This window comes from Cryptomeria japonica, chromosome 8, assembly GCF_030272615.1.
Source record: "Cryptomeria japonica chromosome 8, Sugi_1.0, whole genome shotgun sequence".
Taxonomy (NCBI): Eukaryota; Viridiplantae; Streptophyta; class Pinopsida; order Cupressales; family Cupressaceae; genus Cryptomeria; species Cryptomeria japonica.
This window is the reverse complement of record NC_081412.1, coordinates 36223186-36237972: the sequence shown is the minus strand read 5'-3', so window position 1 is coordinate 36237972 and position 14787 is coordinate 36223186. Positions and strand designations below refer to the sequence as shown.

Here is a 14787-nt window from a genome sequence, read left to right as displayed (position 1 = left end):
TTCTCATTGACCCTTTTCGTAAAAGGGTGTGCACTTAAAGATTTGTAATTTTCTCATTGTATGACATTGAATGTAATGAGATGGTTGTTGTAACTATCTGAATTAGGGTTTCATAGAATTATCTTGGTCGTTGATTTCAAATCAATTTGGGCCATTCATTTGTAATCAAGACCTCTATATCAGGCTTTGCCTTCTCATTTGTAAAGGTTAACAGTTGATAGCTGGTTAGCAAGTAGAAGTAGCAATAGGAGGAGGAGACTAGAGATTGTTGCCAAGACTACATTGGAGTAAACATATGATTTCCATTGAAGATATTGTGGATCTTTGTATGAGTTTCAACATGTTGCACGGTTGATTAGTCGAATGGAAGATCTTATTGTTGATTAACAATGAAGCTTATATGTTCATACCATTTGGAATTTGTTGATTGGAAATTGCAGTGCATGGTTAGTCTAAACTCATATTGAAAGCTTAACTTTAATTGCTCTATGCTCATTGTTCATGGTGTTGATGTGCATAAGTGATTTGAAAATCATTTGCGTACCCTTTGGAGATTGCACCATCTTTGTGTAGTTGTTTCCTCGTGGCGAAGCAAAGCTTGATTTGGTTTCACTAAGTCAGCAATCATTTTTTGCATTGTTAGGTTTTAGATTAGATTCTCTATCTCATTTCCTTTTGATCTTTGTTTGGCAGAAGTTAGTTTAGTATTCCAAGTTCCAGCAAACCGTAGGTCCCTTTGTGATATCAGCAAAGCACATCATTTCACTAAGTCTATCCATCATAAAGTTGCATTATTCACATTGTAAACCTTGGGGTTGCCTTATTTGATCACATAGTTTAGCATTTGAGGTTTCCTTGTTCAAGAGAGGATAGAATAATTAGTATTTTCTTCTGTGTTTGAGGTGTCATAAAAAAAACATCAATACTACCAACACAAGTTCTAGCAAAGAATGTGCATATGTTCTTATTTCTTGAACAAAGCAACTTATGGCTACTTGCTTTCTTTTCCTAAACAATAGAAAATAAATAACCAAAACTATTTCATAAATTATCACCTCCAATAATAGACAAAAAAAATCCAAAATCTCATTGCTTGGTGTTCTAAACATTTTATATACTCCATTACCTTGTGACTAGAATACAATGTAATGTCTACATTATTTTGTGTAGAATACAATGTAATGTCTACAGTACTTAATTGGAAATTTAAATTAAAAAAATTATAATGAAAACATAATTATAGCCACAATGTGCCATATGAGAAGAAATTTGTTCTAAGATACAAAGTTCCAGAAACTGCTATTAGAAATATAAGATTAAAAATAAAAATAAATGAAAACTATAAACAAAATTGTATTATAAAATAAATCTAACCTTAAGATAAAAATCATGGTATTTGCTATGTAGGCCACCATTTCCCTGTTCAACAAGGACATAACTGCTATTAAACAAAAAGAAACTCTCGAATTAAATCCACTATAATTCTTCTAGAGTTCTTGCTTACAAAATAGTTTATCTTACAAACATCATTAAGGTGAATGTCTCAAAGTAACACTTTGACCACAAGTCATTTTGAATCTCAGAAATCATCAAAAATCATAGCTGACTATAAAAAAAATGAAGCTGTAGATGATTGAGCTTTTGACTACATGATGTAAAGAGCATGTATTAGCTACAAAAGATCTTAATATTGAGGACTAAGTTGAAGCATTTTTTCCCAATTTCGTATATACTAAATTATGATGTATAAAGTTAGTTTCAATTATAGTGATATTCAATTCTCTTATGCAGCCTGTTGGATGCAGTTTTGATTGTTCATTTGCCACAACTGAATTTTATTCTTAAAGTTATAACTCTACAAAAACCTTTTCTACTATATTGTTATCAAAACTAAATTTTCTCTGAAAAACAACTTTGGTATTCACCGCACAGTTAAAGAAGCTATTTTATCATAATTCATTTAATCATAAAACTACATTGGAAGATAGCTTAAAATTAGTCTGACTTCCTCCAGAAGCTCTTCTACCTTAGATGGTAGGAGAGGAAATCATAACCTATGATGTCAGGGATAACATCTCTGACTCCTTCCATTGTAGGCTGCTCTTGTGGTGACATTACGAAATTTAGCATTGGGAACAATTTAGTGGTAGATAATCCTACAAATTCTTGCTGCTATGGATGTTTTGATTAGAAATCATCTTGTAGCTTGAATTACATCCCACTGTAATTTCTTACTTCTTAATGAATATTTGGATTTAAAATTTTCAAAAATTCTGTGTATTGCTTTGTATTTGAGTGTAGGCAACGTACAATGTCTATTGTTAGATAATATTCGTTATCAGAATATGCATTAATTGTTTGTTTTAATTGTTTTTTGGCATTGGGTAATTATGAGCATGAAGTAGTTATAAGTCTCGGTTGGTTGACGGTAGTGTTTGTAAATGTTATTCGATTTTCAATTCAAGATGCAAGTTATATTCAAGGTTATTTTTTCTTCTTTCGGGTGTATGTTATTTCTTAATATAATAGATCTGATTATTATCTGGTATGATGCAGATGGAGAAGGAGCATTTTTTAATTTCGATGTCCTTCTCATAATCACCGATTGATATATATATGCCAACAAGGAGGATCAAGCAATACCTTGACCAATAGACATGACCGATCAAGATATTACTTGATCACACCTCTTCAATCATAATCGCATTTATCTTATACCAATCGTAATATATAAAACTTAACAAGTTAACCGATACTAACCGGCGTGTATATCATTAACAAGTTAACCGATACTAACCGGCGTATATATCATTAACAAGTGAACTGATACTAATCAGTATGTATGCAGTCATTTACTAAACCCGATAACAATCGGTATTTATATAGTTAACATGTTTGACCGATACTAATCGGTGTACATATGATTAACAAGGTAAACCGATACCAATCGGTATTCTGTGCTTTATGATTTACAACCGATAATTATCGGTAGTTAGACATTGGTTAAGAATCCGATGTTGATTGGAATTTGCAAGCAAGGTTGTATATATATAAGTCGAAGAATAATCATCAAATGAAGGAATGATAACTGAAGTCTTTATCATAGTCTATCGATAAGATAGATGATTGAATGAGAGACTTCATTTATCTCTCATTCAATCATTTATCTTACCGAGGCTATCATGCATCAACACTCCCTCTTAGCTAGCTCAGATAAATGAAAGACAACATATCTAGCATCACATTTCTAATGATGGTCAGTATTCCTTACGTAATCTGACTCTCTAGAAGATCATATCATCTAAACATGTGACATGAAGTATCATCAATCATCTGATACAGGAAATCACATCACCTATGCACATGACATGAAATATCACCTAAACATGTGATACAAACATTCATCACATCAACTTGTGATGACAAGATATCACCTAAGCACGTGATATCAGTATTGCCTAAACACGCAATACTTCAGGAATAAGTATAGGAAAATAGTTAAATTCTCTATTTATTCAAGTTGTGGTATGCGCACTAAAATTTTATTCAAATGTTTTACCACAACACAATCATGGCACATCCATGGCATACTAGAGATCCAACATGATAACTGGTTTGAACATCATAAGATCGTCACCTTATAATGTCTACATACAAGTGTTCATTATCTGAGAGATCGTCACCTCTTAGACATGAACACAAGGGGATAAACCCATAAAAGTCCTAACATGACAAAGAAGTTTACACATAAAACATCTTAATAAGCATAGGAGTACAAACCAAATTAAATTTCAATCATACCAAGACCTTTTCTGAAGTGCTCAACTTTCACCCTTGAGAGTGGTTTGGTAAGAATATCTACTGTTTGATCTCCTGTACAAATGTATTCCAACTGGATCACATTCCTATCTACCATGTCTCGTACATAATGATATGGAATCTCAATATGTTTGGATCTGTCATGAAACACCGGATTCACTGAAAGTTTTATACAACTTTGGTTGTCGCAATGAATAACTGTAGGCTTCATTGGTTCACCGAATAACCCCACAAGTAGCTTCCTAAGCCATACTGCCTCTCGAGTAGCCATGGAGGCTGCAATGTATTCGGCTTCAATGGAACTCTGTCTTACTGATGCCTGTTTTCTGCTGATCCAAGATATCATGGCTGAACCTAAACTGAAACAGCACCCTGAGGTGCTTTTTCTGTCAGTTACACTTCCAGCCCAATCTGAATCTGTGAATCCGTGTAGATCTAGTTCAACTCTCTCATATTTGAGACCAAGTTTCAGGGTACCTTGTAGATATCTCATGATATGTTCTTTCGTTCACACATAAACTAACTCAAGGCATTAACTGCATAACAGATATCTGGTCTCGTATTTACAAGATACATCAGGGACCCAATCATTTGCCTATATAGAGTAGGATCTGAGGGTTGTGATTCTGCTGCTGCTTCCTTAAGTTTATGAAGGTTTGTTTCCATTGGAGACGTCATGGGTCTGCAATTTAGCATTCCAAATCTCTTCAAAATGTCCAAGGTATATTTACCCCGGTTTAGTATAATGCCATTAGAATTCTGCCATACTTCCAAACCTAGGAAGTAATGAAGAAGTCCCAAGTCCTTCATATCAAATTCTTTAGCAAGGTCTTTCTTACACTGATCTATGAGGTGATCTTTTCTTGTGATTAACAAATCATTAACATATAAAATTAATATTAGCATATCACCTTTGTTTTGCTTATAGTAGAGATTAGGATCTGCATCATTCTTGGAGAAGCCTAGTTTTGAGAGATAAGTATCAATTCTTTCATACCATGCCCTGGGAGCCTGTTTAAGCCCATAGAGAGCTTTCTTGAGTCTACACACATGAGACTCTACATCATGAATCTCAAACCCTTTAGGTTGCTCTAGGTATACTTCTTCTGAGATCTCACCATTAAGGAATGTTGTCTTAACATCCATCTGATGAACTTTCCATCCCTTTGATGCTGCAATGGCTAAGACCACTCTTAATGAGGTGTATCTGGCTACAAGTGCAAATGTTTCTTCATAATCAATTCCTTCCTTTTGAGAGAACCCTCTGGCTACAAATCTAGCCTTGTGTTTCTCAATGCTGCCATCTGCAGCGTGTTTGATTTTGAAGAGCCATTCGGAGGTGACAACAGATTTCCCAACTGGCCTAGGGACAATCTTCCCAAACATCATTTTTCATAATGGATTGGTATTCCTCAGACATGGCATTCTTCCATACTTGATGTTTAAGTGCATCTGATACATTAGTAGGTTCTGCTTTTGAGAGATCATTCATGAGAGCGACGTAGTTGGTGAGTTTGTTTGGCCTTTTACTTTCTCTGAAGGTTCCTGAAGGAGCAGCATACTTCTGAGCTTCTTCTACAGTTTTGGTGGCCCATAGTGGTCTTTTCTTGAAATTCTGTAATGTCCCTACTAGGTTTCATTGTGGGGTTCATTCCATTGAAGTTACTTATGTCCACAATGGCCTTAGTTGAACTTGAGATTATCCATGTCCTTTTCAATTAATTGTGGGGCTTAGTTAAATTCTCTAGTGTAATGAATAGTTAGGCCTACAAGAGGTAATACATGAGCCTATTTTTGATAATGATCACACTAATTGAGATTAAATCATTGTATTTGAGTTTGTAGAGCAGACAAAAAGATGACTTTTATTGGAAAAGAAGTTACTAACACCAAATGGTAATGAGTGTCAAGGGACATTCATCTTCAAACATGGGTCGGTGATGTTTTTCCCTTATCTTAACGATTGGCTTTGACAACTAGCTTGGATGGTTTTTGTGCACTTATTATCACTATGTGATGATCCTCAAAACTTATCATAGTGTTATACTCACCTAGCATTATAATTGGAATATCTTCATGGTGTATCTCCAAACATAATTGTAATGTCCCTTATCGGACAATGTAAAGATTATGAGATAATTGACACTCGGTTCTTATAATAACCTAAGCATTTGGAGATGTAATCATATAATAGCAATATTGATTTGCACCCAGTACACCATTACTTGCTGTGACAATATTAATATTTCATTAACTATAGATTGATACTGACAATAGTAATATGAACAGTTGTTTCTTATTGGAAATATACAATATACACAATTCGATTACTGCTGTCCAAATCTGGGAATGATGTTCTATAGGGTGTTTAGTGTTGTAACTGCTGTGGCTGGACCTTTGCTTCAGACGTACAATGTTGGGTCCGAGACTTGATCCCTAGATTCTCTTATGTTGTAATCTAAAATCCTTTTATCCTCCTTTTTTCCGACGCTGGGTGAATGATTCAGAATCCCTTCTTATACCTCGCATTTGGAATGATCAGTCAGGTTATGAAGACGTGACTCTTGCCCCTTCAAAATTGTATCTCTTCATGACAACGATTAGACTTGTATCTCTAATACGTATTCATAATAACATTCATCAATTCCTCATTAATTTAATAGTTATTACCCAACGATGCATAGTAATTTCTGTATCCGTTGCTAACTACCAAATAGTGACTAATCTAATTGGTCAATTCGATAATTATTATTCTTCCACAAATCGCTGATTGATACTTGCCAAAATGTTTATTTAATGTCTTTTATAATTGACCTATTTGTTTATTCACTATTCCGCATCATTCTTCAGATTCTCAATGGGATCTACCAGATGAGCACACTCAGGTGTATGGAATGCAGGCCAGGATTGCTTCTATCGATGCTCCATACTTGGCAATGGTTTCTCTTAAGCGATGATCATCTTTATGGATACTATACATAATTATCTCTATATGCCTTTGCAAGTATTACTTCAATTTTGTCTTCTCGAGATGCGTCACCAATTGAGTTATTGGGTTGACATGACGTGAAAAGATAGGGACATCACAATAATCTCTTCCAAAAATTATATTATCAAGTAGGTATATTAATCTCCAAATGTGTTTCCTTCAATAATAATTCGCACCATGAGTTGTGCCTGATAATTATATAACAATGTATCCAAATTTCACAGCGATAAAGTTATATTATTATCACCAAATATCATTGCCTCTCTTTTATATATATATATGCGCAAGCAAGTTGTATTAATAGTATTAAATTATATTAATAGTATCAATATTAAATTGCATTAGTAATATTAATTGTATTAACAATATTAAATTCTATTAATAATAAAATGTGATTCACATATTACTAAATAATTTTTGTATAATAATTTTCAATATTAATTTGTGAATAATAATAATAATATTTAATAATTATATATTAATAAATATTAATAATAATATTTAATAATTACATATTAATAATTTCAAATAATCATTTGTTGATTATTTTAGTTTATAATAATAATTGTTTCATTTAGATTATAAATAAAGATCAAGGAGGGGACATGACAAATTCTCTCTAGGTGGGTTTTGAATTTCACCTACATTTTCCTCAAGACTCTCCCTCTGAAGCTCAGGAGCAGAGTCTTCCTCTATTCTAGGGGTGGGGATATAGACTTCAAGTTCTATTGAGCTTTGGGCTCTTTTGAAAGCTAAGTCTTCTTCAAAGACTACATCCCTACTCAGTTCAATATTCCTTTGATCAGGTATATAGATTTTGTAGACCTTGGAGGTTTCACTATATCCTACAAGTAATCCCCTTTTTCCAGAAGGCTCTAATTTTAATCTTTTCTCCTTAGGTACATGAATATAGACAGGACACCCAAATATTCTAAGGTGGTTGATATCTGGATTTGTTTTAGTAAAGACTTCCTCAGAGGTTTTAGCTTCAAGATGGGAGTGAGGACATCTATTTTGTATATATACAGCAGTGCTTGTTGCTTCTGCCCAAAGATTGGTATTTAGATTCTGATCAAGAATCATGGCTTTGGCAGCTTCTACAATTGTCCTATTTTTCCTCTCAGGTACCCCTTTTTTTGAGGGTTATAGGGTATAGTAAGCTCCCTCTTAATCCCAGCATTTTTACAAAAATCTTTAAACAAATCTGAGGTGTATTCCCCCCTATTGTCAGTTCTTAAGGTTTTGATTTTATTTCCTGAGTAGTTTTTTGTTAGTGATTTAAATTTCTTAAACCTATTAAGGATCTCTTCTAATTCTTTACATTTCAGAAAGTAGATCCAAGTTTTCCTAGAGTAGTCATCAACAAATATTACATAATACAAAAATCCCCCTAAAGAAGGTACGGACATAGGTCCACATACATCAGAATGAACTAACTCTAGAACTTTGCTTGATTTCCTAGTACTATTTTTAAAAACAACTTTAGCATTTTTACCTAGGGCACATCCCTTGCATGCCCCTGAATGATATTGCTTTAACTTAGGTAGGCCTATGACAAGGTTTCCCATTGATGATAAAGCTCTAAAATTCAGGTGACCTAGTCTTCTATGCCAAACTTCATTAGCATCTATAGTTTCATGGATTAGGGCTAAGTTGGGCTCTATGCACAGCTCATACAAGTAGCCTTGTCTTTGACCAATGGTTTTAGCTTTCTTGATAGTTGAATTCTTTGGCCAAGCCAACACCCTATTGTCCATGAAGGTCACTCTGTACCCATTATCCTCTAGTGCTGATATGGAGACTAGGTTTCTCTTGATGCCTGGGACATATAGTACTCCTTTAAGTTGCAATGATACGCCTGACTTTAGTTTGATGGTGCAGGTTCCAACTCCTCTGACTGGATGTGTGGAGTCATCCCCGATAGTCACTTCCTCATCATTCTCCTCTATCATGGAATCTAACACTTCTCTAAACCCTGTAATGCGTTTGGATGAGCCACTGTCAATCACCCAAGAGTTAACCTTGTTTGATGCTTGGTTTGTAAGTGCTGAGTAGAGTACATACTTCTCGAAGTCATCTTCCCTTTTAGATTTTCCTGCTTTGGCAAATATGGCTTGTTGTTTGGCTCTTTCTGGACATTTGGCAACATAGTGCCCGAATTTGTCACATCTGTAACATTGAATCTGTGAAAGATCCTTCTTGAAGGTGTTCTTGCCATGACGACCTTTCCTCTTCCTAAATTGTTTCTACTTGCTTTTCTTGTTGGAGTTTGTATTTAGGACTTGAAGATCTTCATCTATATTCTTTCGTTTGATCCCTTTCTTATTTAACCTTGATTCTTCTTGGAGACAATCTGCCTTTAGCCTATCAAACTTTAGAAATTTATCCCTTGCACTGATGCCTTGGACGAATGTTTCCAATATACTAGGCAACCCATCTAGAGCAATGAGTGTTAATTTTTTGCTTTGGATCTCATATCCAAGGGTTGCTAGTTCATCCCTTAGGGCTGATATCCGCATGAAGAAGACATTCCCTGACTCCCCTTTGATCATAGCTATATGATTTATTTCTCTCTTTAAAGCCAAGGTTCTACTAGCATTGGATATCTCAAATGCATCTTTAAGTGCTTTGAACATGTTGTAGGCCATTTCATGTTTCCTTATGATGGGCATAATATTATTTCTCACCCCATCAACTATGATTTTGATGGCCTTTTCATTTCCCTCTATCCAAGTTGTTTTGTCAGGTTTAATCTCAGGTTCTGTAGTTTCAGTTTTTACAAATGATTCAACTTTATTTTCTTTTAGAATCATCTAAATTCTGAACTTCCATGCTGAGAACTCATCACCTCCTCCGAGTCTATCTTCCAATCTGATAGTGCTAGCCATTAGAAGAAATGTGATGTTGAATATATGCTTGTCTTGAATTTCCACAAAATTGAATAGCCTCAAGTTCGATTTAACTAGAGCTCTGATACCATGTAAATGTTATTCGATTTTCAATTCAAGATGCAAGTTATATTCAAGGTTATGTTTTCTTCTTTCAGGTATATGTTATTTCTTAATATAATAGATCTGATTATTATCTGGTATGATGCAGATGGAGAAGGAGCATTTATGAATTTCGATGTCCTTCTCATAATCACCGATTGATATATATATATGCCGACAAGGAGGATCAAGAAATACCTTGACCGGTCATGTCTATTAGACATGACCAATCAAGATATTACTTGATCGCACCTCTTCAATCATAATCGCATTTATCTTATACCAATCGTAATATATAAAACTTAACAAGTTAACCGATACTAACTGGCGTGTATATCATTAACAAGTTAACCGATACTAATCGGCGTGTATATCATTAACAAGTGAACCGATACTAATCGGTATGGATGCAGTCATTTACTAAACCCGATAGCAATCAGTATTTATATAGTTAACATGTTTGACCGATACTAATCGGTGTGCATATGATTAACAAGGTAAACCGATACCAATCGGTATTCTGTGCTTTATGATTTACAACCGATAATTATCGGTAGTTAGACATTGTTTAAGAATCCGATGTTGATCGGAATTTGCAAGCAACGTTGTATATATATAAGTCAAAGAATAATCATCAAATGAAGGAATGATAACTGAAGTCTTTATCATAGTCTATCGATAAGATAGATGATTGAATGAGAGACTTCATTTATCTCTCATTCAATCATTTATCTTACCGAGGCTATTATGCATCAACAGCGTTCCTCTTGGCAACTATGTAGTCCTTCAACTATATTGTGTATCATCAAGGGAAGTAGTATGATCTAGTTGGATCAACTCCGACCCTTGGCTAATCATCTCTGGTCTTCTTTTGTAATAATTTCATGTGTGAATAAAAACATATTTTACTCCTGTATCTAGTATGTATCGTTATCTTTATTATTAATTAAGGTGTTTAATTTATCAGATATAGCAGTAAACATTCAGCTGTCATTTCTAAAATTACATGTTTTTACACACCCCTTTTGTGGTAGTATCTTAAGACTCTGTAATTTCAATTTGCAATTCTATGAATAAACTGTGATCATCCGTGAGCATTAATATTAAATCTGCCTTTGTTCTCCTACAAAATCATGCTCAAGTGGAATACAATTTACAACCTTTGGAACTTACAAGTTTTATCTGGTTCTATTACTTATATTGTACATTTGTGCAATTAACTTTGGAGTATGCTCAAGATGTAAAGCTAAAAGAGAGAATATTAAAAAATCTTTGAAAACAAATTTTGGGATATTATAGCCAATTGATAAAATGCCTGCTACGCATAATTAAGAAAAAGTTCCTCACTATTTGTGGTCGTTGGGACATAGGTGTTTTATTCATTAAGTTGGTTGTCAAATCATTTATGTCTGCTATGGGTAGTATATACTTATATGTAGAATGATAACGAATACATCATTTCTGCAATTCAATGGATCCACCATTCAAATAGATTATTGTTAAGAAACATTACACTATTTGATGTTTAAAAATTTTCAAATTATTACTCCTACCTTACAATGGCATCAGAGTTGGCAGGCCCCATAACTGCCCGTCTATCATCTTCTACATATTTTCAGGCAAAGAATAATGTCTAATTTGTGGTTGATGCCATATTACAAGAATTCATAATGGTATGGTATGAAGCATTGATTCATATATCATGGTGATAGTTTAGAGAGAGTGCTTTTGATAAATCACCGATTTGAAAGGTAACGGACTTGTGAGACTCAAAGTGAAAATGACCACAGTTTGAGCAATTGAATAAAAAGAACAATACCACTAGACATCAAAGATTTAGATTATTCATTCTTACCAGAAGGTTTTAGGAGCTCCAAAACCATATGCAATCAGGATTCACTTTGGACATAAGATTTCTCAATCCAGTGTTGTTGTAAAATGCCTACCATCACAGTTTTCATCATAGCAATCATCTATTATGAAAACCTCAAAAACTAGATAGGCAATTGAAGCAATAAAGAGTCTAACAAATGACTCAGGATGTGATGAAGATCTAAGCAAAGAATTTGAAATTCAGTATTGGCAGATAAGTTTGAAGTCTTTATCTTCAAAAAAGCTGCATCAATGTCTGATAGAGTACACAGTGTCAAGATCAACACCAGAACAAATCAACCTTACAGCATGGTCAATGATAACACCTGTTGATGTGTCTTTTGTACACGACCAAACACAGAATAAAATACCTAAAGGTACCTTATCCTCTCTTGAACAAAGTTTCCCAACTGCTGAAGATCTCGCCGAAGGATCAGTCGGAGTAACTCCAAGGTTCTGATATGTAGGTTCTCTACCTGTGGATAAGCTCTTTGCGGTACGATGTGATTTTGCTGGAATCACAAGGGGACTTATATTCGATGACCTGAACGTCTGATTTGCTTTGGATATTGCTGGAACGTGAGATTTTACTGGTCCTAGATTTTGAAAAAAAGGAAAAAGGAGAAGGGTTGAAACGGGATCTATTTCTAATACTAAGAATGTAAGAGCAATGAATGACCTTTGATGAAATTCTAACTAAGTCTTGCTTTGACATCCCAGGACCATCTCCACAAGATTAGTGCAATCTTCTGAGGAAAGCTTTATGATGTTTAGATCACCGCTAAAGGCATGGACACCATCAGGCTGATGCATATCAATGAAGAAGCGACAATTGAAGTTAAGCTTAAGTTGAATGATTCTAGTTGACTACACAAGGCAAGTCTACAATCAACAAACTGCGAGTAGTTCTAATACTAAGAATGTAAGAGCAATGAATGACCTTTGATGAAATTCTAACTAAGTCTTGCTTTGACATCCCAGGACCATCTCCACAAGATTAGTGCGATCTTCTGAGGAAAGCTTTATGATGTTTAGATCACCGCTACAAGCATGGACACCATCAGGCTGATGCATATCAATGAAGAAGCGACAATTGAAGTTAAGCTTAAGCTGAATGATTCCAGTTGACTACACAAGGCAAGTCTGCAATCAACAAACTGCGAGTAGTATGGATATACAAATTTCATCATCGATCATACACATTTCTTCCACTCATCTAATAACATGAAATCAAATTTGAGAAGTATAGAGACCATGCAAATTGTTAAATCGACCCATAGAATTCACCATTTCTTCAATGAAGTTTACAAGTCCTTTACAACAACATCTTGGCAACAATCTTTGCCTTCTCTTTCTACTCTACTCTAACTATTTCCCACTCTCTGACTATTCACTACTCTCTATTCTCTATTAACCAACTATTAACCAACTATTCACCTTTACAAATGAGGAGCCAGGGCTTATATAGAGAAACCCTTTACAAATAGACGGCTCTGATTGATTTAGAATCAATGGCTAGGATTACAAGATAGAAACCCTAATTAGGGTTTGTTACAACAAACTTCCTTAGCCAATTAGAAAATTACATTCCAAGGGTGAGGACCAATAGGAAGCAGGGGTAGGTGCCTCGAAGTTTGTGCCGTCCCCGATGAGTCGGGTACATTGAATCTAGATACGCTGACGTGGACCAATCCAACTGGAGGAATGATGACTGGGATGCCACCTTGTCTGACACTTCTAACTTGGTTGATGTTGAATTTGATGATGCTGAGAAGCTAACTTTGATTAACTCTTCTGAGAATATCTGCTTCTTCAACGGACCCTTGCACTGACCTTATTTGATTCTCCTCTATCTTTGACGTGATAGATGGGTGGTGTACCTTTCCTTGACATGTTGGCAACACCTTTCATTGTCATCTTGTGGTTCCTTAGTGTGGCAAAGTGAAGGTTCTAGAGGTAGCTAGCAATTCCTTGAGCACCTTGACTCTTCCCTTTTGCCTGTGGAACGTCCTTGACGATGATGGACTGGAATTGATCGTCCTTGATGATGATGGACTGGAAGAGGTCGTCCTTGATGATGCTGGACTGGAAGTGGTCGTCCTTGATGATGCTGGACTAGAAGTGGTCATTCTTGATGATGCTGGACTGGAAGAGGTCATCCTTGCCCTGGCCTGGTTTTCTCCATCTGCAAAATAAACCAAAAGGTGATTAAGTACATATGACATGTTCATTCCAACAAAGCATTTTCCACCTTAAATCATCGACAAGAAGACATCAAAATAAAGTTCGCTCAAAATCCTTCCCAGGGACAGGCCCTATAAGAATTTCACCCTAGACCCTTTGGAAGGGTCAGGAGCGAAATTTGCTATTTTGCCCAATTTAGACCTCTTTTCAGCATTATCTCACAACTAGCTCTTCACCTGGCCCAAACAAGATGAAAAATAGGAGTTTCAAAAGATTTCGCCCTGGACCCTCTGGAAGGGTCAGGAGCGAATTTTGCATTCCAAGATAATTCTATCACTTGTTTACTCCAAAATTCCTCCCAAGGCAAACATATGATAGCTTTCCTTCCTCCAAAGCCTAGGGATCCATGCTTTGACCCTTATCATGAGCAAGTTCGGTGAAATTGAGGATTTCGCCCTGGACCTTTTGGAAGGGTCAGGAGCGAATTTCTTGATCATGGACAAAACACTCACTTCTTTCACTCACAACCCCTTCTAAGACATACTTGTGGCAATCTTTAAGCCCAATCTACCTTGATCATTGTCTTGGTCTAGCACAAATTTGGAAGAAAAGGACATTTGGTGAATTTCGCCCTGGACCCTTTGGAAGGGTCAGGAGCGAAATTCATGATTTGCTTGTTTTCCATCACCAAGGTCTATCTTTTTCACTTTCTATACTTGGACTTTTATCCTTGGATCCTTCTCCCCTGTTTGCAACATTTTGTCTGACTTCAAAATGACCAGAAAAGAGAATTTCGCTAGAAATCATGGCCAGGGACGGGACCTATAATGGATTTCGCCCTCGACCATTTGGAAGGGTCAGGAGCGAATTTCTTCCTCTAGCCCAAAATCATCATTTTTGGAGACAACAATCCATTCAAGGGAAATCTCAAGG

At 35.5% G+C, this 14787-nt stretch overlaps 1 protein-coding gene across 5 annotated transcripts in view; it reads right to left on the bottom strand.

Annotated features, from left to right (window-relative positions):
- LOC131064569 (sodium/hydrogen exchanger 8) overlaps positions 1-14787 on the bottom strand; it is a 252279-nt gene that overhangs the window by 163449 nt on the left and 74043 nt on the right. For all 5 annotated transcript variants that reach the window (XM_057998748.2, XM_057998751.2, XM_057998752.2 and 2 more), the window contains one exon: positions 1375-1419. In XM_057998748.2, coding sequence (XP_057854731.1) covers positions 1375-1419 — 45 coding nt within the window. The remainder of the gene's footprint in view (positions 1-1374; positions 1420-14787) is intronic.